The sequence below is a fragment of the Penicillium alfredii genome (assembly GCF_028826965.1).
Source record: "Penicillium alfredii strain IBT 34128 chromosome Unknown utg000009l_segment0_segment0, whole genome shotgun sequence".
Lineage (NCBI taxonomy): Eukaryota > Fungi > Ascomycota > Eurotiomycetes > Eurotiales > Aspergillaceae > Penicillium > Penicillium alfredii.
In genome coordinates, this window is record NW_026622706.1 from 2,129,538 (window position 1) to 2,155,896 (window position 26,359).

The following is a 26,359-nucleotide window of genomic DNA, read 5'->3' on the forward strand; positions in this document are numbered from 1 at the left end:
AATAGGAAGTCGAGCCGACGGCGGGGAGATCGGCGAAACCAATAATCCGCTTATCGCTGGCCGCCGTCTCTTGGCACTCAACTTTTTTTTCGCTTCTAGCCTGCCGGAACTCACTCGCCGAATTGCTCCTGTTTTGTCTCGAAAAAAAACAAGAGACTGGACTGCAGCCAGAATGGTCAAGCTAGGTAAACTTTCCTTGTTGTCGAATGGCTCGTGAATTCCCTGGCCCAGTCGCTGACCATCCACAGGCAAGAACTCCAAACGGACGCCCGTCCGCCTGCGGCACAAGATTGAGAAGGCATCTGTTGCCAAGCAAAGAAAGCAGAGGAAGGAGGCGAAGAAGGTATTGCAGCCATGATTTTCTTTGGTTCCTTTCTGGCCGGTTGAAAGATTCTCACACTCTATTCTATAGAACCCAGAATGGCGGTCTAAGATGAAAAAGGACCCTGGTATTCCCAGTCTCTTCCCCTTCAAGGACAGGCTCCTGCATGAGATGGAGGAGAGGAAACGAATGAAGGGAGAGGAACAGCAACGGATCCGGGACGAGGCACGCGCTCGCCGAAGCCAAAACCAGCAAGCGCAAGATGACGGTCAGGCCATGAACATGATTGTAGAGGACGATCTACTGGACGACAACATGGATGAGGATGGAGGCTCCAACCCCATGGCAGCCCTCCTGGCCTCTGCCCGAGCCCGGGCAGCGGAATATGACGAGGACCACGAGAGCGAGGACGATGAGATGGACGAGGATGACAACGATGAAATGGATGAAGATGATGAGGACGGTGGAGCACTGCTCGACGATTCGTCGGCACCGGCACTGGTCACGGCACAGTCGTTCACCAAGGAAGGTTCACGGCGCGCCTTCGACAAGGTGTTCAAGCAAGTGACCGAGGCTGCGGATGTGGTGCTGTATGTGCTTGATGCACGCGACCCGGAGGGAACACGGTCGAAGGAGGTGGAGCGCGAAATCATGGCCACAGACGCCGGGTCGAAGCGGTTGATCCTCATCCTGAACAAGATCGATCTGGTTCCCCCGCCGGTGCTGAAGGCATGGCTGGTTCATTTGCGACGATACTTTCCGACCCTCCCGCTGAAGGCATCCATCGGGGCTGGCAACGCACACAGCTTCGATCACAAGCAATTGACGGTCAAGGGGACTTCGGATACGCTGTTCCGTGCGCTCAAGTCTTATGCGCACGGCAAGCAATTAAAGCGGTCCATCTCTGTTGGTGTTATTGGATATCCGAATGTCGGCAAGTCGTCTGTCATCAACGCTCTCACCGCGCGCCTCAACAAGGGTTCGAGCAACGCATGCCCGACCGGTGCCGAGGCAGGAGTGACCACCAACCTGCGCGAAGTCAAGCTCGACAACAAGCTCAAGCTGATTGACTCGCCGGGGATTGTTTTCCCCAGCGCGGGTGACAAGACGAGCAAGAAGTCCAAGAAGCAGGAAGAGCAGGCCCGTCTGGTCCTGCTGAATGCCATCCCTCCCAAGCAGATTGAAGACCCGATCCCCGCGGTCAATCTCTTGATCAAGCGGTTATCTACCTCAGAGAACCTGATTGCCAAGATGCTGGAGCTCTACGGCATCACGGCTATCTTCCCCTCCGGCGGCGACAAGACTACCGACTTTTTGATCCAGGTGGCCCGCAAGCGAGGTCGTCTTGGTAAGGGCGGTGTCCCGAATGTCGAGAGCGCAGCCATGACTGTCATCAACGACTGGAGAGATGGTCGCATCCAAGGCTGGGCCAACGCGCCCGTGTTGCCTGTGGTGGCCTCGACCGACGCTGCTGCCACGACGACTGAAGGAGCTGGCGTGGACACCACGCAGGTCGTCACCGAGTGGGCCAAGGAGTTCAAGATCGAAGGCCTCTGGGGCAACGGGGAGGGCGAGGACGAGGAAATGGCCGAGTAAAGGCTTGCGTCACGAAGGCATCTCGTTTTTGATTCTCTGGATACCAAAAAAATGGGCGTTTAATTGGCAATATTAAGCATTTGTTTCGAGTGAACACTTTTTCTTTATTACGAATAAAAAGCATTGAATTTTGTTCGATTCTAGTGTAGATATCGAGACTCGAGAGAAGGGGAGGCTGAGGCAAAAATCTCCCCACACCGCGCGCACCCCCGAGAAATCCAATGCACGTCGCGTTTTCGCGTTCTCCATCTCTCGCTGCCCATCCCGAGACAGTGTCTCAGTCCATCCAATTACTGTGGTATCGATATCTTTGTGTAAATACTTGGATTCGACTTCAAAAAAAAAAAAAAGAGAGCTGTGTTTCATTCTGGAACCCACTTCGAATTCGACCTACAACGCCCACCCGCTCCGCAAACTCTCAGCACGACACCCACTCAACTCACAGATACCCACACAATGCCGCCGCGCAAATCCACATCCTCGGTCACGCCCGCCGAGCCAGACGAGCCACAGCTGCAGCAGTCACCGCAGGCGCCGAGCCAGACAGACAAAAACGTCACGGCAACAGAGCAGCAGCTGAAGGCGCGGGCCGAGGCGGGCGTCAGTGTCGATGTAAGCCAAGCAGCCGTGGACGGTTGACACTGGAACACTGGGGATGAGAAAAGAGGCAAAAGAGAAAGACCAGAAAGCTGATACTCGTTCTTCATCGCAGGACTACCTTCTCCCGCGCTCGTTGACAGTACGCCTAGCCAAAGGCGTGCTCCCGCCCAACACGACGATCCAAAAGGACGCAGTGCTGGCGATCCAGAAGGCGGCCACTGTATTCGTGTCGTACCTGTCATCACAGTATGATTTCTACATTGAGCTCTGCTGAATTCCAAACTAACCTGTTTCTTTGCAAAAAACAGGGCCAACGAATCCACCCTGAAACGCACCGTCGCACCCACAGACGTCTTCAACGCGCTCACGGAGCTCGAATTCGACTCGTTCCGGTCCCGTCTCGAGCAGGAACTCGAGGCATACACCGAGACCAAGGCTGGGAAACGCAAGTCGAAGAAGTCCGATGTCAACGGCGCGGGCGATGCCTCGGGAGCTCCCACAGGCGCAGGCGCAGATGGTGCCGCGGATGGTGCTGCTGCTGCGGCGACGAGGGCGGATGGAACACCGCGGGATGAAGATGACGACGTCGATATGGTTGATAACCCGGCCAAGAAGGTGAAGCGCGTGGATGATGATGGGCCGGGGGCTGGTGGGGAGCCGGTGGATGACGATGAGACGCAGGAGGAGGAGCTTGAAGAAGATGAGGAGCAGGAGCAGGACCATGAGGACGAGGAAGATGATGAACAGGAAGATGATGAGGACGAGGAGGAAGATGACCGCCGGCCTCGTTTGGAAGATGATGTTGACCGGGTGGAGGATTTGGATCGCGATCCCGGGGCGCAGCGTGGGCCAATGGATCCTGATGCTGATGAGACAGATGATGAGGATGCTGGGCCGGCTAGTCAGTTGCGCGATGATCTGGGGTTGGGCTAGTTGCTATACCTATGAGGATGATCTTGCACTGCTCTGCTTTCCTTGTCTGTTCTCCTCGCAGGCCTGGTCGAATCAGATTGTTTCTGTATAATAAAAATAATGACGAATGGATTCATACTGTCCCTTCATGTTGATTCCTGTAAGCGAGTATCTGGTTGCTAGGCTCAGTCAAGAGGTTTTAGAGCCGTAGTTCCACCTAGAGCCATGGAGATATAACTACTTCAAAGTTAACAGCACAAACAAAGCGATGACCTAATAACATACGAAAGAAAAAAAGGATCAAAGGATAGCCCCAGGGCTATATATCTCTACGGATGTGCAAGTATTCGAGCAAGTATGTCTTGTATTAAAGCGGGTCAATGAAGACAGGAAAGACCCGGATCAACTCATCAACAGGAAGCCTTGATCACCACAGCGCTATCCAACATGGCCAAAGAAGAAAACAGAACTGTCGTGGCACACATATCCGGGCCCAAAAACGCCAACACCCACACCCAATGCAACAAACCGTAGTCTATCGATGGTATCTTTCGCGAAGCACGGATGAGAAAAGGGAGCCACAAGAACCTCCCAAAGAAACAAGGAGGATGCAGCTAACAATACAACCATGAAGAGACAAAACCCCGTACACCGAAGACGCCAATCTTGACAAACATGTACCATGACCATGCCATGTCTCAAGGGAAGAAAAATCATGACAGAGAAAGAAGAAAGGAAGATGCAAACAAGAAGAGGCTATGACGCGGTCAACAAGTGAGGCATGCTCTCGGGACTGGACTCGGAGTCAACATGGAGGGGTTTCCCATCCCCGTCCATGACGGCCTTGTTCGGTAGATTAGGAAACATTGACCCATTGTTGCGCGCAGCACCAACTGAAAGAAGATGGAGTTTGCCAGTTGCGCCATTGCCTCCCTTGGTGCCCTTCTTGGACGCTGGAGCAGTGGTGTTTTTGGTGACCCGAGTGCTGAAGGTGTTGATCTTCGCGTTCTTGGCCGGCTCGGGTTTCTTGCCGCGCTTGGTGGTTGCGGCCGGCTTCTTGCGGCCGGGTTTGGCCGGTGCGGTCTTGTTGCCCTTGAGCACATCGTTGATGGTGCGGCCGTTGCTGGCCGGGTTTGCCATCTTGCCTTTGGCTGCCACCTTGGTGGGTGAGGTGGAAGGCTTCTCGTCGTTGCTGGACGAAGGCGTGAAGAGACCAGTATCGGTGCGGGGCCGCTTCTTTGGCGTGGATTTGATCTCCACGCGGTCGATGCCGCGGGTACTCTTCTCCTGCTCGGCCTCGGAAGAAGAGCACTCTTCGTGGATGCGCTTGGGTTCAGGCATGAGGTTCGGAGCCAGCTCGCCCAAGGTCTCGTCCTCCCAAGACTTCAAGTTGGCCACGTGCGCCACCTGGTCGCAAGACCCTTGGATAACCAGGTCGAAGCAGTTCTCAAACTCCTTGCCGATCGGTGGCTCGTTGTTGATGAACATGGTGACACCGTCCTTACGGCTTCGGATGACCGCGCACAAGCTCTTTACAAGTCGACGCACCCCGGGAATCTTCAGGCTGGTACCAGCGACAATTAAAACGCGAGGGCGGGACTTGATGTCGGCATTCATCACCGAGGTGATGGCCTCTTCATCGGGATTGTGCTCGTTGTACAGGACAATCCGCGGTCGCATACGGCCCACGCCATGACTACGCTGTCCAGTCATTTGTCGAATATCGTCCTTTTCCAAACACTCATTACACGCAGGGGGATCCGATTCATTGAATCTGTTGGGGTCCAGGTCACAAAGGTAGCGGCACTTTTGACACACCATCTTCTCAATACTGCCGTGGAGCTGGATGGTGACGGGCCACCGGCCTTTCACGCCAAGGGGGACCTCTGTCGCTAACGGGGGCATCGAAGTTTCAATGCCATCGATGTTCTGCGTATAGAGCCGCTTCAGACGAGACTCCTTACCCAACCGGGCCAGCATTTGGTGGAAAGGTGTCGGGTGGGTCTTGGCTGCTTCGACCGACAGCGACCGCACCATTTCATGGAAGGGGGCGGTCAAGGCATCGTCCTGGTAGACAGCAGCATCAAAAAGAAGCTTGCCGGAAGCCTTCAAATTGTGCTTTTTCTGCAGAGACTTAAACAGACCATCTGTGGAGCGAAAGTCCGGAACTATTATGCAAGGTGAGTCTGGCGTATCGTGACACGCGGCAAAAAGGAAACTTACTACCCGCCGAGGTGGAGATACCGGCGCCTGCTATGACGACGATGTCCTTTTGGCGACGGACGGTTTCGACCAGCAAGTTAATTTGACTTTGTTGCGCGGCAGACGACAGCGACAGGTTGAGATACTGCGTGGTGCGCTCCTTGGGCAGAGGGTTGCGTCTCCTCTTTTGGCGGGTGGGCAGTCTTGGCGCGTAGAATCCTCAGCATCTTGCGATGACGGCGTCAGGTACCGCCCCGGTGCCGGCGATGATCGCGGAGATGGCGGTACAGAGCTCAAGTCGGAATCATCGGAGAGAAGATCCATGGCGATGGTGGCAGTTTGTTGGGAGGATGAATGGAAAAAAAGGTGCCATCCAAGTAGGGGAGAGAAGAAGGATGTGACCCGCGCCCCAGGGGTCGAGCTTGCAGGCAGACCCTTGTGCAGCTCTGTGGTGCTTGCCGATCCGGAAACCAGGGGATGGAGAAATCCTGGACTGATCCGGAGGGAGGTGGCAGAGCTGGTCAATGGGGCGACAATTGAGGCCCGATGTTGGAGATGGAAGTGAAGAGGTTGGAGGGAGGAAAGGAGATGGAAGTAGGATGAGGTCAGCGACACGGGATGGGGGGAAGTTAAATAAACTGATAAAAATCAAATCGTATGAACCGGCAGAAAACCAAATTAGAAATAAAGAAAAAGAAAAGCGCAAAAAAGAAAGGCGCTTTGTTTTGCCCGGAGACTCGGATTCCACGGGGAGAATGTGGTTGTGTGGCAGCTTAATGGCGGGACGAATCACACTCGATGATGCGGATGTTTTGATGAAAGCGATTTCTCCGACTGGCATGGACCCAGAACTGGAACTGTATATACCGGCGGCAGGACACCCCTATTGCAAGTAGATGTATAGGGAGGTATAGAGGTATAATCAAGAAGCAGGGTTCATTTCCCATCTACACCCACACTTTTCTTCAAAATGTCCTTTGACCTTTTCTTTTCTCGTCAAAATTAGAGACTCTCCAAACAACAATCGGGAACTGTTGATACACTTGGCGCCTGAGGCATCAAATGACTAGTCAGCGGTTTCCGGGACTACGGGTCACCTGATATCGGGATGACTAAGAACATGATGGCACCTTCCCTTTGTCCCCCCCCGATCATCGGGGGAAGCTGTGGTCTTTGGCATCGCCGGGATCTACATGCTTGTGAGATAGCGGATCTGCGGGCTTTATTGTCGATCTCAGACCTCGTTGCTGGATCAGTTTATCCCCTCTGCGGTGGTCCCGGGGAGCTATAGATGAAGTCATGCTGGATTGACATTCCCCTACCCCAGATTCGAACCCTAAGACCATTATGCCATTGATGATGGACGACGGTATCAATGTAGACGACCTTTTTGGCGAGCCCAATTCTCTGGAGCTGGGTCTGCCTCCTTCCTCGCCGACCAAGGGGCTTGCACCATGTTTGGATGAGATGCGGTTATCGGGATGCTGCCAGTAAGTTGTTTCTTGGTGGGATTGTGCTCCGAATCCAATTGACTTTCATCTTAGAAAAGTTGCGTGGTCCCGGCTGGGATGTATTGCATATATCTCACTTGATGGCTTGCGGGTCAATGTTCGTCATTTGCAATGCCGGCCCTCGGATGGCAAATGGGTGCTCAGCGAGGAGTCGTTGCTGAGTCCAGTCACCGAAGCTCATGGGGGCAATCCTCTTGTTCATCTCTTGTGGAACGAGACTGGGTCAGAACTTGCTGTTGTGGACTGCTCTGGACGTATCTCCATCTATTCCATCTCAATTGCCTTGAATAGCATCACTGGGCTACGGCAGGCTTCGTTTGATTCCGGCGATGATAACAACCAGGTGATCGGGATGACATGGTTAAACACCCAACGCTCTGTAAGTTCCTGGTGGGTACCCAGTCTGGAAAGCATGGTCTAATGTCGTACCTTAGGTGCATGCTTTCCACCAGGCAGCCAAGATGAATGGCCGATGGGCTTACTCGCCCTTTCGCTGCCGGCCTATTGGCCCTTTCCACCCAGCCAACAAAGGCGCCTTGATCTGCGTGACTAGAGCGGGCCAGATCAAGCTTATATATCAGAACCCGGACAGCAAATGGGCCGAGCTACCTGCAGAGCTCAAAACAACGGGATATTCTGACAGACTTCTCACCCATGCATCTCTGGTTGCAACTCAAGGTAGCTTGAGCCCTTTCGAGTTTAGTATCAAGGATTTGACTGACTCCGTGATGTAGCTGGTGTTTTGCTTGCCACCTACTCTGCATGCCATAAGATCTGCCTCTATCGAGTGCATATCGCCTGGAATCCACCACAATGGGATCCCAGCCAGGCCAAGCATCCAAATCAATTTCCCATCCCCAGCTTCCGTCTGATCCACTGCAAAGTTGATATGCCCAGCAACATCTTGAGCACGAGTCGCAGGCCGGAGGAGCGTTCTGAGACGTTGCCATTTCAAAACTCGGTTTACTCGTTGACTCGGCTAGAAATCATGCCCGGGCAAATTGACAGCCCAGCGGGATCCACGGCGAACCCCTGGGTTCTTGCCGTCTTCTCAAAGCCTCTCCACACCATCCCTGACTATCCAGACCAGCCAGGTCCACCAAGTGTGATCGTTCGGTGGCATTTGGAGTCTGCGCCTCAAACCCTTCATCCCAAATTTGATGAGGTGGCTTCGAAGAAAAACAATGCTCAAGCAAAGGTGCGAATTTCGCGATTCCCTACAGTCATCAGCCACAACTAATATATCCTTGCCAGGCCAAAATGGAGCTACGTCGGCTGGAAGATATTCACCTCGATAAATATGTTGTTTCGGTGGACCTGGTGGAACATGGCACTGTTCTGGCTGTCACCAATGACGACAGTTCGATCACTTTTTATGACACGAAAACGATGGCTGTCTTTAATGGATTGGAAGATACCAACACCGTGACCTCCTTGGCCCAAGCAGGGTTTCAGTTTCCGATAGAGGCCTCAGGTATTTCCGTGCTGAATATTTATCTTCGGATGACGGATGTGGCTGACTTGTGTAGGTCTTCAAATCAGCTTTTCTCCAAACTCTAGTGCTGCTGTTGTGTTGGACGGCGAAGGGCAGGTCGAATTGAGAGTAATGGAGCACTCATTTGGATCCGCGGGAGATCTTTACGACGAGAGTAAGGTGTTTTCCCTTGTCAGTCGTCCCATCATCAGCACTGACCAAGTACTAGGTAAATTCTCCGCTGCCATTGCTGCGTTGACTCTTGCGTTCAGCCGTGGATGTGGAGGCGATGTCAACACTGATGACATTTTGATGGTGGCTCTGCGGCAGCTTTCGCCAGGTAAATTGTGAACCAAGTGTGATCCTGGAACCGCATGCTAAATTTGATTATAGAAGCCTTGACCACGTTTATTGGCGAAGTGTATCGCGCGTTGCCGGTCAATTGCAACTTCACTGCTGAACAAGATAAACTCATGAGCCACCCGTATATCCCCCGCTGTCTGAGTTTGCAGGCTGCTCTTGGCTTCAAGGGAAGGTTGAAGCGCCGTAGCCTGGCGTCTGCCGTGCCGTGGGCAAGCCTTCAACTTCGCCATGCATCGGTTCTCTTTGCCTTTTTCTTCCAGTACAATAAGGGAGGACAGAACGAGGCACATGATGCAGGTGAGTTCAGACTAAACTCAGCTATCATATGATTTATTTCTAATTACAGCTTTAGATGTTCTGCGTATAGTGCTGGGGAACACAAAATGGACATCGGATTTCTCTCATTTTCTCCTCAGCGAGATCTTTGATCTGGCTGACGACTTTGAGAGCGTCGCCAATGACCAAGAAGCATTCACCCAGAAATGTAGGCGCCTGCTTCCTTACCACTGCCTTTACTCAAGTACCCCTGTCTAACCTCTGTCTTTCCTGGATAGTGAAAACAACCAGCTCCCTTCCCCTCATCATCCTCCTCTCCAGCATGTCCCGCGCTTTCCTCCGCTTCATTTGCCGCGGTCTGCGCGGCGTGCACGCCGGCTACGCCACAGCCAACCCGGCCTCTCTCACTGGCGACTCGCGCATTTACTACACAGAAATCTGCCAGACACTAGAAGCGGCACCTGTGCGGATCGATGTGTATGAGAAGTTCCTAGCAGGCGTCGACTCTGCCGTCAAGCACGCCTACCAAGGTGCAGGCTTCGGCGATGCCGAGCGCCCGGGACCAGAAAAGGAACTGCTCGTCAACGCACGCATCCCACCAGTGCTCGTCCCAGCCGTGGCGACTCTCCTGCGGCAGACAGTGCCAGCTCTCAAATCCGAGATCAATCGCATAGCCATCTTCCTGGGCGACTACAGCTGGCTCGGGCTCGGAAGTGACAAGTGCAGTACGGCTTATCGCAAGCGCCGGGATGTCGATATCCTCAAGAAATACCCCCTTCGGCCTCCTTTGCCCGTGGGAAGTGAGGGTCGTGTGTTGCAGCCGCAGAAGAAGCGCCGTTGCGTGCGCTGCTGCGAGGTTTCGGGTGACACGACTCTGCCGCGCTCGTTACTGTCCTTCAAGATGATTGCCAAGCTGGGTCTGCTGCGCTCTTGTCTCTGTGGTGGGATGTGGACCCTCGAGACTGATACCGGCGCTTCAGCTGGAACAGGTCAGGCTGTGGGCCAGCAGTCACAGACACATCCTACGTCGCGCGCCCTTGCTGTGGGAATGGGACCAGGGTAATAGGTAGGCATGAGGGAGTAGAGGGATCGTATATAACTTTTGGATGAATGAAGATTTTGGGAAAGCTTTTCCATGTCAGGATGTTTTCAGTTGACAAGTCTGGAACGGAGGATATATTGAGCCAAGTACATCGAAGTAGAAAGACTTTGGTTAGGATCTCTCCGGGATCATATTCTAGAGAAATAGGAATATATCCACGAAATTCCAGGACTAGTCGAGTTGTAAAGACAGCCTCTAAATAAATATCCCACCTAATTAGTGTCTAAGGGGCCTAGACGATCTGCTTCCTAGACGAGTCAAGTGAAAACAGACGGGTTACTCCGATACATGAAGCAGCCTGTGAAATTGTTATTTGGCGGCACGTACATGCAGTCCGCAAATATTTGTTAGTTGGATGGCGGCAATTGAATATTTTATGACAGATGGTACGTATTTAGTTGGGTTGTGAAATCCAAGAAATAAATTCTTTGAGGACGTCCCCCATATCTCAATCAACCAAGTTGTTGCCTTCCTCGCTCCTTATACATTTGTGACTTCCCCTACACACGATTTCAAGAAAAGCAATCAGCGACAAAAAAAAAAGTACCACAAAATTCGACAGGCCCAAAACAAGGTAGCTCTTGACCAGCTTCTTTTTTTCTCCTCTTGGGGACCCAATTTCTTCGAAGATGTCTGTCTGGGATGACGACTACTGTTCTCGGTGCCAGAGAGAGATTTCGCCTTTCCTGCGGCCCTAGAGCAGCATATCAGAGACTCTCGAAAACACAATATATGCCATATCTGCTATGACAAAGCAGACTTCAAGACAGAAGGTGAACTTGATGGCCATCTCGAAAAAAAAACACATGTGCATCTCGTGTCAGGACTGTTTCGACACTGCTAGCGAGCTTGATGAGCACGATATCACGGTGCATAATTTTTATATCAACTGCCGACAGTACTTCAGTTCCCCTTCGAATCTTAGGAATGTATGTTCTATGCCCTTTCCTTTATTGTTTATTGTTTAGTCCTCCTTCTTGTATACTTTCAAATGAAGAGTTTCTGATATACGTGTGTTTAGCACATGATCACCCATGCCGAAAGAAATACCCTCTGTCCGGGGTGTGATCGCCGCTTTCCTAATGATTCGGCGATGATGTTACACCTCGAGGCTGGAACCTGTGCCTCGAATGTTGATCTCGACGAGATAAACCGGCTAGCCTTCGAGTGCCGTCAAGCATGGAAGTATAAGGCTAACAATCCGAACTTCAATTTGCGTGTCCTACCTGTCGAACGCTGTTTCGATGTATGAGTGGTCTTCTACAGCATGTGGAAAGTCACTCTTGTGATGAGGATTTGAAAGGAAAAAGCCCGCTTAGAATTTTCCTTCGCTTTGCTAAATCACGTATCTAACGTTTGTGGTCATCGTGTTGTACTTGCTGTTTTATTGACTGATTTCTGACTGCTGCATACATCATTTAGAACTAGCACTTCCTAGGTTAATAGACCATAAGACCTTCAAGAAATGTTGGGAGTGTATGGCTCGAGTATTCTCACATTATCCTTTAGCAAAGCATGAGGTTCTTACTATAGGTTCTTACTATAACCTAAAAAGCCTACACTCGATGGCATCTTATCACTACGAATTGACAACATGTCTGGCACATTTATCTCTATCCAGACTAGCCCGAGGCCATCTCGAACCCGATGAATACCCGAATAGAAAAGGTAGAATGTCATGTCATGTCAAGAGTCGATTTGCATCCATCTGAGATACAGAATCTAGTTCCATTTTTGGGATGTAACAAAAAATAAAAGGAAACCGACCCCGCCGCAAGGTTTCAGCACACGTCACGTCCTGTTTTATGTCCAAGGGCAAGTAACGTCTTCCCACAAAACTCCAGATCCGAACAAGTTCTGCGTTTAAGCCTATTGGAAACACAACCCGTCAGCAATGGATTCGTAGACGAGGGATACAATATCCCAGAGTGACAAGAATGCCAGCTGCATGCGGGGGTCGTGGAAAACACAACGATGCAGCCACACTTCATCGAGGACTCGATCTCATACCTTAACGGCGTACTTCCGCTGGGGGAAGTGGATCTGGCGCTTGCGCTCCTTCTCCGTGATACGGGTGGCCTCGTGCTTAGTGAGACGGCGGCGCAGCTCACGGGTGAGCTTGGGGCGGAGGTCGAGCGGGAGGTACTTCTTGTTCTTGTAGAACAGACGCAGCTGAGCGCGCTGGTTGGCGTTGATGACGGTGAGAACACGGGCGATCGACTTGCGAACGTCGGAGCTGTAAAGAGAGAGAAAAAAAATCCAAGTCAGCATCCCGGCCATAATTTTGAAGAAATTCTTGCAGCACTTCGGTGCCGTCTGGATTTTTCGTCTATTGCCTTCCACTCGTTGATTTCGATTTCCTTTCTTTTGTTCTCGTCCATTGTTCCCAACGACAAAAAATTTTCGTGTTCCTCCTCTCCCCCTCTTTCAATCCAGTTTGCGGCAAAGCAGAATATCGGGGTCGAACACGCACATTCTCTGGGTCTTGGTCGAAGCGCCGCTGGCGATCTTCTGGACGCGGAGCTGGTTCAGTTCGAGCTTCAGCTCTTCCAGCTGCTTGGCGAGATCATCCTTGCTCTTGCCCCAGAGCTGACCAGCCTTGACCTTGGACGACTGTGAAAAGGGAAGAACGTCAATAAATTGAACACTGGTAACAGCATAGTGCAGAAACACATACCATGGTGGCGTTGATGTGTGTGCTGGGTTGTCGACGTGGAGGATTGAAGATGTCCGAGGGTCAAATTGCGACTCGTTGTGGGACTAGGGCTAAGCGAATTGTGCTGCACTAAGCGGGCACGTGAGTATACACACCTTATATTTCAGGCATGAAGTAAATTACGGGCACATGGATCAGGCATAAAGACAAGGCCACAATATTACCCCATCGGGCTAGTCGCACCTCGGGCTACACTTACGTAGCCTGGCAGCTTGCAGCACAGTGGTCCCTGTCGCCCTTGTCAGTCTGGAGCAAGACGACAATCCAGCTGATTGACCACTTGAAGCACTCCTACTGACAAATATATCGCTCACCTACCTCTCATGGCGTCCTCTACCGGATCCGGATGGGCACAGCTCCGGCAGCAAGCCCGCTCGCTCGAAACTCAGGTACCGATATCACCAGAGGGAAACACATGGGAAGACTTGACTGGATTAACACTGGATCCTGGCAGACCGAAAACCTCTTCCACACCTACGCACAATTTGCCTCACTCACCAAGCCCCCGCCGGATCCCACCGAGGAGGAGACAAGGGTTGAAACGCAACTGAAAGACCTCATCGAAAAAGTACGTTTACTACACAAACACCCAAGACTAGACAAAAAAAAGGAAGAAAAAACCAGCAGCAGAACTGACGCCTCACCCAGCGCGAGTCTCTCATCGCCCAACTCTCCCGCCTCCTCGACTCCGAAGCCACCCTCACGTCCTCCGCCTTGAAACAGAACAACCTCTCGCGACACCGCGAGGTCCTGCAAGACCACCGCCGCGAACTGCAGCGCCTGACATCCGCCATCGCCGAGTCGCGCGACCGCGCAAACCTACTCTCCAATGTCCGCTCCGACATCGACGCCTACCACGCGTCCAACCCCAGAGCCGCCGAGGCCGACTATATGCTCGAGGAGCGGGGGCGGGTCGAGAACAGCCACAACATGATCGATGGAGTGCTGAGCCAGGCGTATGCGATTAATGAGAACTTCGGCATGCAGCACGAAACACTTGCGAGCATCAATCGGCGCATCGTCGGCGCGGCCGGCCACGTCCCCGGCATGAACTATTTGATTGGGAAAATCGGGACCAAGAAGAGGCGCGATGCCATCATCCTGGGTTGTTTTGTCGGGTTCTGCTGTTTGATGCTGCTTTACTTCCGATAGGGAGGGGAGCTTGTGTGTTTTCTGACCGGGTTATTTAATAGTGGGGAGCTAGCTTCTCCAGGTTTATTATTTGCTTTCGTTTGCGTTAGTTGCAATTGCCTAGCGTGTTGATATCTTGTCGGTTTCATCGAGGCGTTCAGGACTGGGCATTTCCTTTTCTTTCTTGATGGGGAGCTTGAATAAAAATACCACGCTTCGGGATTTATGGCATTTTTTTGTATTCGGCATTCTATTATACACATTCGCTATTGTATGTACAAGTCCAGTGGAGCGGGGAGTCACATCTCATGCATTGCTCGTGGAGAGCATCACCACCTCCCAAGTTCACCAGGTTCAATGATGGGCCGTCTACTGCGACTCGGCGCTAGCTTTCCTCTCAGCGACCAGCTTCCGCAGACCGGCATTGAGAGACTCCAATTCCGTTGGCTCTGAAGGTCCACTGCCAGCCCAGCGGATGCGACAGTCCGCATCGAGCAGATAGACATAGCCGACCCTGGAGTTCATCATCCCAATAGCCTCCTTCAATCCTTCATCGAATCCCTTCTGCACCAGGAAATACAGCGCATGCTGCTCCAGAGGCAGTTTGCCGCGCATCTGCCACATGAACCTCTTGATCAGCCAGGCCTTCATCCGGTTCTCCTCCAGATTGATATCGACCCGCTGCGCGAGCTGTCCACTGCTCGCCAGAATCTCCGCCAGTCCCGGATTTTGCTGCGGTCCCGTAAATGTCGCCACTTGTGTCTCGGCCCAGACGCTTGAGAAGAGGTTCACGACGGAGATCTTCCCGCGCAGCTGCGTGGTCGTGTCTTGGCGGTCTTTCGGCGACGCGAGCGTCACGCCGTGCATGTTGGGGAAATACAGGGCTCGGTCGCCCTTGAATAGACGCGAATTCGATACGAATGTTTTGCCCTGGTGGTAGCGCAGGTTGGACCATTCTCGGAAGTACGGTTTCGCGACTTGCTTCGTCCTGTCCGGTTGCATCCATGTCAGTCTTTACTTCTTTAATGTAGTGTACCATGACCTCTATCAATGACTCAGGGTATAAATCTCTAGAGGGAAAAAAATGCGTCAAGCCAAGGGGCAACACCTACAGTTCCTGTCGGCGAGAAATGTGCCGGTCGTAGTCGACAAAGTCATCCCGCCGCTTGCGCATCGATCGTGTATCAATTCCTGTGTTCTGACCTGCTTCGGGAGGATATGGCGAGCCAATTGGACGGTCCAATGTCGGGGGAGTGAAATTCGCATCACCTGGCTGGGCCGACTGTTCCCCGGCCGGGTTCTGCTGGAATTGAAGGGGGCTCGATAGGTTTTTGTTCGCTGGGGCTCTCGAGCCAGCTGGCTTGATCGTCACGTTGCCATCTGGGGTGTTGGGGGTTTGCGTATCGGTCTTGTTGGCATAGTGACGTCGAGAAAGAGAGTTCAGGCGTAGCTGGGCGATCGCAGGATTGCGGACCCAGCAGCTGAGACAGCGGCCATTCTGTAAGAGAGATATCTCTGTAGCCAGAGAGGCTATTGACGGCTTGCACATGTTTGGTGATTATGGCATGGCTGAGGGAACGGAGGACTTATCGATATGCAAGCCTTAGTCCCGTGATCTGGCGGCAACGGGTATAGTGGAGGTACCTCCAGGGCTGTCTCCCGAACCACCCTCCTTTCTCTGCAGTCAACGTCTGTAGTCTCGGAGTATTTGGCCATTACATTTCTGCCTGTGCGACTTTGGAAGGCTTCCGAGGCTCACCCATGCATGTCAAGGTACAGTGTCTTTATTTTATTTACAGTAACATTACTTTTTTTTTTTTTTTTTTTTTTTTTTTTTTTTTTTTTACACATTGGCCTCCAAGGGGTGTTTGAGCTACACTAGACAGTCGCGACTCTCCTGCCGAGGTCGACCTCTTTCAATCAAACGTACCGATGAATCTCGGGAATGGCTACCCTCATGCCCCGTGGATATCGCTCAGCCAACGAATACTGTTCCAGTGAAGAACAAACTGACGCGATTATTCGAACCACCGCCACATGCATTCTCTATTCAAGTTTCGACAAATCAATCAAGCATCAAAACAAATAGTCGACTCCCTCAAGCAGTATCAGATGGTAGTCTCGTATGGACTGAACCTTTTCTGCACCTTGTTACGAACATGACTTGCCAGCGGAATCTCTCTACCCGACTTCTACAATGCACTATGCATGAAGGCCTGTACTCTTTGTGGTGAATTCAGTGGCTTCATATCCCTCCTTACCTGGAGGCGATGCTGTTTCAAATGCCTCCAGCATGCCCCAGAAACTCAACTCAAGTATAAACGCTTGCTGCTGTCAAAAGGCAATTGCACTTGACTAAAGTTAAAATAGATCAACTGACGTTATTCAAGACCTTGCCTGGAATATATTCGATGCCAGAATCCGCAAACAAATCCCGCTTTTAAAATTGTTTCTGTTCATCAAGCTATTTCGGCTCGCAAGTGGGAATCGCATACAGTCGCACAAGCCCAGCTAGCAACTCGGAACAAAGTCAAAAATTCAACTTTATGGGGTCGTGTGCACTCCCTTATTACGATAAACAAACTGGCAAAGTTGAACGTGGAATTTCGTGTGCCGGGTGTCAACTTGCTCTTGAAAAGGATATCATAGGCACCCGGGGCGAGGATTGGGCCTTTTGAGGCTCGAGACAAAGTGTATGCACAAGACCGCTTTTTGGAACATTTCCGGTGGTGTGAACAGGCACAGCTTCTATGGAGATCGAGTGACGAAGGCAAGTCCTGCCCCACCAAGTTGCCGGAGACTGCTCGGAGAGGAAGCTTCTTTAACAAGAGAGAATGACAATGTGAAGCTGGTGTCTACGGATCTATAGATACAGGGCCTCCTTTATATCACTAATGATATATACTAGAATTAGTATTTTATTTAAAGAGGTTGGTGACTGCCACAAAAGTACCAGTGTAACTAAAGTATAGTCTGAACTCAGATTCCTTCCTAAAGGACCCGATGGGTGCACTGCCACGCAATCCAAAATCCAGGAGCAGGAAGAGTGGACATGACGTTGTCTTCTAGACTCTTTGGTAAGTCCTTGGGCGAATCATAGACTGCAAAATCTACTAGGATTTGCACGCCTGTTGCAATTCCTCCCGAGGGCGATCCCGGGCCGATCAGTCTTTTATCGGCTTCGACCCACCTACGGGTGATCGCTGTTTATGAGGGCGTTACTAGCGAAAGAGTTAGAGCTGATCGACAGGGGCTTGCTCTTGGCTCTGCATGACGCCAAGAGGGTTCAAGGATCGTCAATTGATGGTGGGTTCTTGGCGAAGGTGGGATTTGTGATATCTTGAGCCAATCCAGCTCGACTGGTAAAAAACTGCCTGATGGCCAGGGGTTATGAACCTACCTGCATGTACAGCCATGTTGATCTCTGCAGCCAAAGTGGCGACCTCCCGTTCTTGGTATTCGTCACCATAGTCTGTACTTGATAAGCCTCTGGGAGAAGATGTTGCATTGCTTGAGTGGAGATATTCCTGGGCCTTTATTTAGATGTCCTTCCTCCTGAATTTTATTTCTTTCTTGCTTGTTCCACGTACCTCTTCCTCTTCTAACTTTAGCCCGCCCCACGTCTTGACCAGCTTATCGTGCCTCTTTTTCATCCCGACAAAGCATTAGCGATGAGATCGACTGATGTTGACAACCCTGGGGGCTCTTCCTCTTCCAACTATGGCTTATTCGAAAGGCACCCTCCCGGTGCTCTCCCATTTACAAAAAATCCCGACTTTTCCAGCCTCGAAATTTCCAGCAATAAAAGTCACATCTTTGACCGAGATTTACCCTTCAAAGATGGGCTCCGCCGCTATCTTTTTTCCGATATTGACACCACATGGGGTGAATTCCCTCTCATTTGCTGTGGGTACGTGAGCGGCTTGATTGACGGGTTGTCGTACAATGCATGGGGGAATTTCTCGAACATGCACACAGGTAGGGACCAACCCGTATATATATATATATATATATATTTTCCCTGAAGACCGAGCTCTAACCATACTCGAGTGCACATCAACAGGCAACACTGTATTCGTCGCTTTAGGAGTGTCCGGGCAGCCCGATAATCAACCCATGCTGTGGGCCAAGGCCCTCGTTGCCATTGGAGTCTTCCTCGTCGGCAACATCTTTTTTGTCTACGGCTCACGATACCTGGGTCCTCTCCGACGCTTGACCATGATATTATCTTTTACGATCCAGACCGCGCTCCTCTTTGGAGCGGCCCTGCTGGTTCAAAAACGGGTTGTTAGCCCCAACATCGACCATCAAGTCCCGATTGACTGGCTTCAAGTTCTCGCAATCTCGTTAATTGCGTTTCAATCCGCGGGGCAAATTGTTGCCTCCCGATTCTTGGCCTTTGCAGAGATCCCCACGGTGGTTCTAACTGTCCTGGTCTGCGACTTGTTCGTCGACCCCGAACTATACAAACGTCCCTGGAGTTCGAATCCGAAACGAAATCGAAGACTCGCTGCCTTGCTTTCACACTTTCTCGGCGCCATGACTGCCGGTGGAATGGAGAAGGAATCCGGGCTGGCAAGTGGCTTGTGGTTTGCTATGGCTTTGAAGGCGTGTGTTACATTAGGCTGGTTTGTGTGGAGAAGCAAAGACTGGGACGGATTGCACAAGTTAAACAGCACCAAGTAATAGGCGCTTCCACTATCCATTAATCTCAGTCCTTGTTTTGCTTGGGAGAAATTTTAACTGTTATCCACCATCTACTTCATACCCTAGTAGCAGTATAGGATGGAAGATATATAAAAATAGAGACTGGATATAAATATCATTCCTTGTGGCGTATTGTATTAATTGCAAATAACCTAACTAATATGGAATTGAACTTAGGACTTGATTCGAGATTATCAGCCCCTACCTGACCATAACGTAGTCGGTAAACAAGCTGTGTACTAAAACACATAGTAAAAGCAGATTTCTTCACCGCCGCTGTTTAGCATCACATAACAAAGATGTCTTCAGTTGTAGACATCTAAAGCCTAAAATAATATTATAGAGCAAAAAATAAAAATAAAAATAAAAATAAAAATAAAAATAAAAATACAAGCTATACAAATTAACACTCTGTGCATGAATATATAGATACCAGTCAGGTGACTGTCCATCATCATGTGACACATAGTTCCAAGGTTGTGTAGGGCTGCTTCACTATGCTGCGTCATGGAGTAAGTGCGAACCTGATCCATCTTTTTTCGGGCCAGATAGGCGACTTCTATCCCAATTATCAAAGACAACGTCCATGACCAGGTAGACCTCAAGAAGCACCTTCTACGATGTGACATTATACACTACGCTTCGTTACCTCCAGGGTTAGCTAGGCAGTTGCTATGAATAAACCATGGCCCGAGGCTGATTTCTCCATTCAACTACAGACTCATCAGATGTATCATGACGAGCCACTTTCCTAGCAAGAAGCAGTTTTTCACCGACATCGAGCGGCTAGACGACGTTGAGGATTCCCAGAATGAGGATAACCATCTAGAGCAACTCATCATTGGCTCAAGGAGCCAAAGAAACCCAGTCGTTGTTGCATCGCCTGTATCAAACTCAGGGCCAGTAGCTCTTCCGCGAGCAAATCCAGACCCACAGCCTTCGTCAGACACCAGTGGCGTTCCTCGAGAAGTCCATGGCCGACGGAGCACCGGGCTGACGGACCCGAAAATGACGGTGAAACGCTCCCAGACAACAGGGGGCATGGCTGGAACCAAGAACGGGGGCCCTGCTCCAAAGAAAAGGCGAACGAACAACATCCAAACCATCCCAGAAGACCAGAAAATATTCAGAGACCTCGTATTCTGTCTGTGCCCTTGGTAGTCCCCCCGGTCCGTAGTTATTGCTGACCTTTTGATCAGTCTTCTTTCCGAGTAATGTCATTTCTCCTCTGCGGCGGTTACGCATTCAGCGAGCTCAAGAATACGGTGCCCGATGTTCCAGAGAATGGGATGACAACATCACTCATGTGATCGTTGATAATGGCCTGATATTTCAAGATCTCCTCACTCATCTCAGGATAGAGTCTTGGCCAGTCAGTTTATCTGGACAGAGTCTTGGATTTGATGCTAACAACCTAGAAGACAAACATTGCCTTGGTGAACGAGTCCTATCCTTCAGACTGCATCAGATTCCGCTCAGTTTTGAGTCCATCGCAAGCTCGGTTCCGAGTTGATGGAACTACCGGGGTTTCTGAAATTGAACAGCCTCCCATCGTCGAACCGAGCTCTCCTGGGTCTCTACCCTTGAAATCGCCGGGGAAGGACCAGAGACAGTCTCCAGAGCCTTCTCAATCCTATAATGGGGAGGAAGCACCTGCCAGGCCTTCTATTCCGGTGGCCAGTGAGCAAATGCAAGAAGTTGAAAATGGCTCGGATGCTCCCGGCCATGAGCGTGACACCCTAGATGAGATTATTGATGAAGCCAAGGCTGCGAGACATTTGGTGAGATCTGCCAGGGCTCTGTCTGGCCTTGAGTCATTCGCTAATAGCTTATACTAGCCACTGGACCCTCTCGACTCTCTCGAGGATCAGACCACTGCCGAAGCATCTGATGAGGATTGTTCGGGCTCAGAGCCTGAGACCGGTGGTAAAGTCCGGATGGCCTCTTCAAAGGAAGTCAAAGCGGCCGATGCATGGATGCAGAATTTTGTCTGTATGCAGAAGTTCGAGCCGAGTACCAACAAAAATCCAAATGGGAGAACGATCGAAGTGCTCCAGCAAATGCTGGACTACTACACAAGGACGGCGGACCAATGGCGGGTTCTCGCCTATCGCAAAGCGATCAATGCATTGCGAAGGCAGCCTCAACGAGTGGTAACGCGTTCACAGGCCTTGTCTATCCCTGGGATCGGTACACGACTTGCAGACAAGATTGAGGAAATTGTTCTCACTAATCACCTCCGGCGGCTAGACAATGCCTCTGGCACACCCGAGGACCTGATCATCCAAGAATTTCTCGGTGTTTACGGTGCCGGCCTGGCCCAGGCTTCCCAGTGGGTTGCACAAGGCTACAGATCGCTCGAAGATTTACGGGAGAAAGCGCCTCTGACCAAAAACCAGCGCATCGGGGTGGACCATTACCATGACTTTGCGCAGCGAATCCCCCGCAAAGAGGTCGAGGCTCACGGAGACATCGTGCGGAAGGCGGTGCAGCAGGTGGACAGCGAGATGCAAGTGATTATCGGAGGTTCATATCGCCGCGGGGCATTAGACTCTGGCGACATCGACGTTCTCATCACCAAACCCGGTGCCTCGCTGGAGCAAATCCGGTCGATGATGATGGACGTGGCCATACCCCAGCTATTCAGTGACAGCTTCCTGCAGGTCAGCCTTGCCATCTCGCGGCAGGAGGGGTCCAAATGGCATGGGGCATCGGCTCTTCCCGGCAGCAGGGTGTGGCGCCGGATCGATCTGTTGTTCGTGCCAGGGGCGGAGATTGGAGCTGCCTTGATCTATTTCACAGGCAACGATATCTTCAACCGCAGTATGCGATTGTTGGCGAGCAAAAAGCACATGTGTCTTAATCAGAAGGGGCTCTATGCGGATGTGTTGCGAACGACACAGAGGATCAAGTTGAACCCAGGCCGATTGCTGGAAGGTCGCGATGAGCGCAGGATCTTTACACTACTTGGGGTGCCTTGGCGACCACCGGAGCAGCGTATTTGTTGAAATAGACTTATTCAAACAATAGGCAGCGTAATAGCACTGTTGTTGCCCCTTGTTTATTGGCGAATAGTATTATGCTACAAGTTTTTGGTGAACAATATTCTGCCGTAGGCACCGAAGTTTACCTAGCCTCCCCCTGCCTATTTAAGGAAGGGATTCCATTCTGCCGTCATCCTCCCACCGCCTTTTCTCTTTTTCCATCACCCACCGCCTTCTTTCTTCCATCACCCACCGCCTTCTTTGTTTCATCATCACCGCTTTTCTCTCCTTTTTTTTTCATCACCGCCTTTTCCATCATCTTCATCACCGCCTTTCTCTTCATCACCGCCTTGCGTGCGGTGAAGACTCATCGTCAGTTTTCTTCCTTCAAACTCCCCCACCGCCCTCATCCACTCCTCATTTCTGCCGTTCGCGACAAGCTTCAAAAACACGATATCCAGCCTCAGCTGGGCTTGGGTATCTTAATTGATCACGTGGCTGCTCCCTGTCTGGGTCAGAGATACGTGTCTGTTGAGACTCTCCCCCCTCCCCCTCCCCCTTCTCCTTCGAATTAGTAAGTAAACAAGCTATTTACTTCACCTCCAGCCTCGCATCTCGATTGTGCCGAGTTTCAGCCCTGAGTCTGACTGACACGTCATGTGACACTTCATCCAGTTCAAAATGGGTCGTAAACCCAACCAGCTCATCTTGGAGTTCTTCATCCGAGGCCCCAAGCTTGAGGATGCGAGCAATCGCTACCAGCACACCTGCAAGGCTTGTGGCGAAAAGTTCCCGAAGGGTCGCATTGACAGTCTCACCAATCACTTGGTGAAGAAATGCCAGGCACTCCCTCTCCGGGACCGCCAACGCGTGCTGCTTCGATTGCACGAATTGCCTGATATTGCAGACAGCGAGGGGAACAAGGACCCCAACACTGCTACCGGCAAGGGGAAGTCTGCCGATGGGTCATTCCCCAACCGCCCCAACTTTGACGGCCTCAACGTGCTGGCAGAAGCCTCGCGACAGGTCGGCGCCTCGGACCAGACCAAGCGTGGTCCTGCATACACCCAGTCTGTGACCGTCGGCGGCAAGACTGTCGTGGTTGACCCGGCGCTGGAGGCTGAGGGCTTCCAGGGCCCTGAATCGCAGCAGAACGATGTCAAGCAAGAGGATGGAGCCAACCCTCAGAGTAAGTGATTCTGATCCACTCTCTAGAGGCTTTTAGTCGCTGACGCGATTTTCTTGTGTAGGTTCCCCTCATTCCTCCAACCCCCCTACCCTTCCTGCGCTTCCAAGTCATACCTCCGGCGACCACCAGGGCTCCATGTCCCCGCCTATCGGTGACAACTCTCCGACGCCCGACTCGGCCTCGAATGCTCGCCAGTCGCAGCTGTCCATGATCGCAGCGTCCGCCAGTGAGATGGTCCCCCAGGGCCTCTCGATTGAAGGCGACAGCCTCGGGTCTGATGGACTGAAGATGGGCCAGTGGAACCAGCAGCTGTCCACGCACGAGCAACTCCTTTTCGACAGCCTGCAAGAGCACGACCCGTCCTTGACGGCTACTACCCAGCGCGCCGCGTCGTACCCACGTCCGATTGCCATGAACCCAAACACCCAGGCGAAGGGATTTGTCAACGAGTTTGGCAACTCCACGAAGCCCACGAAGCCTAAAGTGCGAGGCCGTTTCACTGCTGATCGCCGTCTCGAGGTCCAGGAAGTCCGCAAGAAGGGCGCCTGCATTCGCTGCAAGATGCTTAAGAAGCCTGTACGGAATTCTAATCTATGCCCGTGGTTGGTTTCTGCTAATGCCAATAGTGCTCTGGTGACACCCCCTGCACCACTTGTGCCAGTGTGGAGAGTGCTCGTCTTTGGAAGGTCCCGTGCATCCGAACTCGGCTTTCCGAAGAATGCGAGCTTTACAATGCCAGTATGTTTTCTTCTCTATCTCTGTTGCCCTGTGGGTACTAACCAATGGATCAGACTTGCACTCCACCCTCGCGTATCACGATACGAACAGCATCAAGAACCAAGTCAAGTTTGAGCACTACGCCGGCCGCATTGAGGTGACACACTTCGAGGAGAGCAACGTCTTTCTTACCTTCAGTGGACTTCAGGGCCATAGGGCATCGGTTTCAGCGCTAGACCCTCAGTTACAGAGCCTAGGAGATGACCAGTTTTCGGGACCCTCTCAGGAAATTTACCTCTTGGATAGTGATGCCGATGATCTTCCTGGCAAGATGGATATGTACATCAAGAAGATTGCTCCGTTCTTTTTCGAGCGAGAGACCTCGGCTTTCATGAAGCCTACTCTCCTGCTTGCTTCCGAGATCAGCCAGGCGAAGAAGGTCAGTCATTCGCAAGGACAATTTTCATGTCGGAGGTTTTTTTTTTTTGTGTTTTCTAACATTAACACAGGACTCTCTTCTGGAGCGTACGCTGGAGCTGTGGGTTGCCACTCACATCTTGGTGGACACGGAACTGGGCTGGAAGACTTACTGCAACCCCACCCTCCCCCCGGCATCGATGCACGCTCTCTCGCAGCCTTCGGATGACGGTCGTCTGCCCATCGATGAGGTGTCGGACCCTGAGTCTCATGCACTGATCTGCAGCCAGCTACGTGCAGCCATGGAGAAGCGTGCGATGCAGCTGAGCAAGTCAGTGATCACCTCTCTCGAGCGCCGACTGATCCAGCGCATGTCGTCGGGCTTTTTCGAGACCTTCCTGATTGGAATTATTCTCCTGAACTGCATGGAGCGCACCTCCTGGCTGTTCCGCTCGTGGGACAACGAGACCTTTGCGCAGCGCGTAAGTGGACCATTCTTTGTGCCTTGTGTCGTCGTCAACTAACCTGATTCCATTGCAGTGGCCTCTGGATAAGCGCCCGCCCTACTACTTCAATCAGGTTGACCGTTTCTCGGACCTTTTGCACATGATGCTGCGCATGCGCTATGTTCCTCCCAAGACCACCGTTCGCCCCGATACTGGCACGCTGAAGGCTGCGGATGGAAGCGATGAGAATGCTCAGCGCTGGTTCGACATGATCCAGATTTCGCGTATGTGGATACCCACTCTCTGGTCTCTTCTGTTTGTACTTTCTGGGCTGACACTCTTTCTTTGCAGCTTACTTCCTCGAGGAGCGTCGGAATGCCGTCTTCAACCCGACTGACTCGCGGTCTCTGGATCTCCACCACAGCGCCAGCTGGCTGCAGCCGCAGGCTTAAAAGTCCGGTCTCGATGCAACATTTCTCTTCTTTTGGTCGTCTTTTTCATCGGGTTGCTTTTTCTCATCGGGTTGTTCTTTTTCTTCTTTCTCTTCTTTTTTGCTTTTCAGTTTCTGTTTCTTCATGGGGAGTCTGATGCTGCAATGAGCCCGTCTGTACGAATTTCAAATTGCATTCAAAAGCAGAGTCACAGGGGGAATGACTTTCTTGTGCTATCGACAGGAGCCTAGGGCGTGGAGGAGTTGGGTGGTTTTTCTTTTCTTTCTCTTCTTTCTTTTCTGTTTCGAGGGGTTCTTTTTTCGATCGGGGAGTTTTTTTTTTTTTCTCTAATGATCAGAGTATCGATATTGTTGAATTAAACTATGATGTCTGTGTCAACGTTCTCCCATTCCTTCTTAGTAGTTACCCTCAACCAAGTCTTCCTAGCCCCGGAGTATCTCTCTCGGCATCCTTCTACGCCATGCCTACCACCGGAAACTTCTCGCTCTCCTCTTCTGCTCGCTCGAATTCCAAGTCATCCACATGCTCCAGCATCACCTCCAGAATCTTCTCTGCCTCGGCTCTGAGACGCCGTCCGTTGAGATGCAGCGCGCCCACATGGTTCAGTACTTCCCAGGTACCGTTGCAGTTGTGAGACTCTAAATCCGGGATATGTGGGTTAGGACTCGAAGGATACTCAAACACCAAATGATAGAGAGAACAAAAGAAAAGAACTCACCGAGATCCACAACAACTTTAGGGGTGACGCCATAGATTTTCTTGAAATACAGCTCATCTTCACCCGCAAGCCCCTTCACAAAGAACATCCGCGCATCAACCTTGATATTGGCATGGACCAGTTCCTTGTCAGCGGCTCCAACCCTCTTCCGCACGGCCTCGTTCTCAATGCCCCAGATATCTCGCAAACAGACCAAGAAAGCGCGGTACCGCATGTCGAAGACCATGTCGCTGACAGGGACAAGGCTGTCAACCTCGGTCCGCAACTCCGAGAGCTGCGTCTGCTGTCCTGTACTCTCGGCGGACAGGCTCTCAGTCGACCAGGTGACCTCGGCAATCTCCTTGCGCAGCTTCGAGATCTCCACCTGTCTGGTCACGTTTTCGATGTGCAATTCCACCATCTGGTGCTCGAGGTCCTCGATCATGGACTTGATTTTCTCGAGTGAGTGTGTCTCTTCCGTGCCGTCGTCGGTGACAGAACGTCGTCTTTTCAGGCTTGTCGTCATCATTGACGCAGTGTCTGCT

The 26,359-nt window shown here is 51.6% G+C and overlaps 12 protein-coding genes across 12 annotated transcripts; 8 read left to right on the forward strand and 4 right to left on the reverse strand.

Annotated features, from left to right (window-relative positions):
• Nucleotides 1–172: 172 nt before the first annotated feature.
• Nucleotides 173–1,918, forward strand: NUU61_006715 (GNL3/Grn1 family GTP-binding protein; the record flags this gene model as incomplete). Its single annotated transcript, XM_056657242.1, has 3 exons — nt 173–185; nt 249–343; nt 413–1,918. 3 exons carry the CDS (start codon nt 173–175, stop codon nt 1,916–1,918), a joined length of 1,614 nt encoding a protein of 537 aa, XP_056510042.1.
• A 456-nt stretch (nt 1,919–2,374) lies between these two features.
• cbfA (uncharacterized protein) lies at nt 2,375–3,451 on the forward strand (the record flags this gene model as incomplete). Its single annotated transcript, XM_056657243.1, has 3 exons — nt 2,375–2,530; nt 2,631–2,764; nt 2,827–3,451. 3 exons carry the CDS (start codon nt 2,375–2,377, stop codon nt 3,449–3,451), a joined length of 915 nt encoding a protein of 304 aa, XP_056510043.1.
• A 735-nt stretch (nt 3,452–4,186) lies between these two features.
• On the reverse strand, nt 4,187–5,956 carry NUU61_006717 (putative SIR2 family histone deacetylase (Hst4); the record flags this gene model as incomplete). Its single annotated transcript, XM_056657244.1, has 3 exons — nt 4,187–5,598; nt 5,654–5,835; nt 5,883–5,956. 3 exons carry the CDS (start codon nt 5,954–5,956, stop codon nt 4,187–4,189), a joined length of 1,668 nt encoding a protein of 555 aa, XP_056510044.1.
• Nucleotides 5,957–6,979: 1,023 nt separating this feature from the next.
• NUU61_006718 (mediator of RNA polymerase II transcription subunit 16) lies at nt 6,980–10,319 on the forward strand (the record flags this gene model as incomplete). The annotated part of the gene is made up of 10 exons (XM_056657245.1): nt 6,980–7,122; nt 7,177–7,522; nt 7,578–7,821; nt 7,878–8,341; nt 8,398–8,617; nt 8,673–8,792; nt 8,847–8,957; nt 9,011–9,277; nt 9,333–9,464; nt 9,535–10,319. 10 exons carry the CDS (start codon nt 6,980–6,982, stop codon nt 10,317–10,319), a joined length of 2,832 nt encoding a protein of 943 aa, XP_056510045.1.
• A 2,043-nt stretch (nt 10,320–12,362) lies between these two features.
• Nucleotides 12,363–13,038, reverse strand: NUU61_006719 (60S ribosomal protein uL29; the record flags this gene model as incomplete). The annotated part of the gene is made up of 3 exons (XM_056657246.1): nt 12,363–12,594; nt 12,832–12,971; nt 13,036–13,038. 3 exons carry the CDS (start codon nt 13,036–13,038, stop codon nt 12,363–12,365), a joined length of 375 nt encoding a protein of 124 aa, XP_056510046.1.
• Nucleotides 13,039–13,397: 359 nt separating this feature from the next.
• Nucleotides 13,398–14,226, forward strand: NUU61_006720 (putative vesicle transport v-SNARE protein Gos1; the record flags this gene model as incomplete). Its single annotated transcript, XM_056657247.1, has 3 exons — nt 13,398–13,463; nt 13,529–13,642; nt 13,723–14,226. The coding sequence occupies 3 exons, from the start codon at nt 13,398–13,400 to the stop codon at nt 14,224–14,226; spliced, it is 684 nt and encodes a 227-aa protein (XP_056510047.1).
• Nucleotides 14,227–14,574: 348 nt separating this feature from the next.
• NUU61_006721 (mitochondrial ATPase complex subunit ATP10) lies at nt 14,575–15,754 on the reverse strand (the record flags this gene model as incomplete). The annotated part of the gene is made up of 2 exons (XM_056657248.1): nt 14,575–15,193; nt 15,318–15,754. 2 exons carry the CDS (start codon nt 15,752–15,754, stop codon nt 14,575–14,577), a joined length of 1,056 nt encoding a protein of 351 aa, XP_056510048.1.
• A 744-nt stretch (nt 15,755–16,498) lies between these two features.
• On the forward strand, nt 16,499–17,043 carry NUU61_006722 (uncharacterized protein; the record flags this gene model as incomplete). The annotated part of the gene is made up of 3 exons (XM_056657249.1): nt 16,499–16,520; nt 16,670–16,824; nt 16,855–17,043. 3 exons carry the CDS (start codon nt 16,499–16,501, stop codon nt 17,041–17,043), a joined length of 366 nt encoding a protein of 121 aa, XP_056510049.1.
• An 833-nt stretch (nt 17,044–17,876) lies between these two features.
• On the forward strand, nt 17,877–18,891 carry NUU61_006723 (YoaK family protein; the record flags this gene model as incomplete). Its single annotated transcript, XM_056657250.1, has 2 exons — nt 17,877–18,183; nt 18,233–18,891. The coding sequence occupies 2 exons, from the start codon at nt 17,877–17,879 to the stop codon at nt 18,889–18,891; spliced, it is 966 nt and encodes a 321-aa protein (XP_056510050.1).
• Nucleotides 18,892–19,647: 756 nt separating this feature from the next.
• Nucleotides 19,648–21,920, forward strand: NUU61_006724 (DNA-directed DNA polymerase IV; the record flags this gene model as incomplete). Its single annotated transcript, XM_056657251.1, has 4 exons — nt 19,648–20,056; nt 20,112–20,284; nt 20,331–20,693; nt 20,751–21,920. 4 exons carry the CDS (start codon nt 19,648–19,650, stop codon nt 21,918–21,920), a joined length of 2,115 nt encoding a protein of 704 aa, XP_056510051.1.
• A 657-nt stretch (nt 21,921–22,577) lies between these two features.
• On the forward strand, nt 22,578–25,117 carry NUU61_006725 (uncharacterized protein; the record flags this gene model as incomplete). The annotated part of the gene is made up of 7 exons (XM_056657252.1): nt 22,578–23,085; nt 23,147–23,661; nt 23,712–23,823; nt 23,877–24,241; nt 24,312–24,701; nt 24,760–24,949; nt 25,017–25,117. 7 exons carry the CDS (start codon nt 22,578–22,580, stop codon nt 25,115–25,117), a joined length of 2,181 nt encoding a protein of 726 aa, XP_056510052.1.
• A 453-nt stretch (nt 25,118–25,570) lies between these two features.
• NUU61_006726 (uncharacterized protein) lies at nt 25,571–26,343 on the reverse strand (the record flags this gene model as incomplete). The annotated part of the gene is made up of 2 exons (XM_056657253.1): nt 25,571–25,755; nt 25,836–26,343. The coding sequence occupies 2 exons, from the start codon at nt 26,341–26,343 to the stop codon at nt 25,571–25,573; spliced, it is 693 nt and encodes a 230-aa protein (XP_056510053.1).
• Nucleotides 26,344–26,359: the final 16 nt, after the last annotated feature.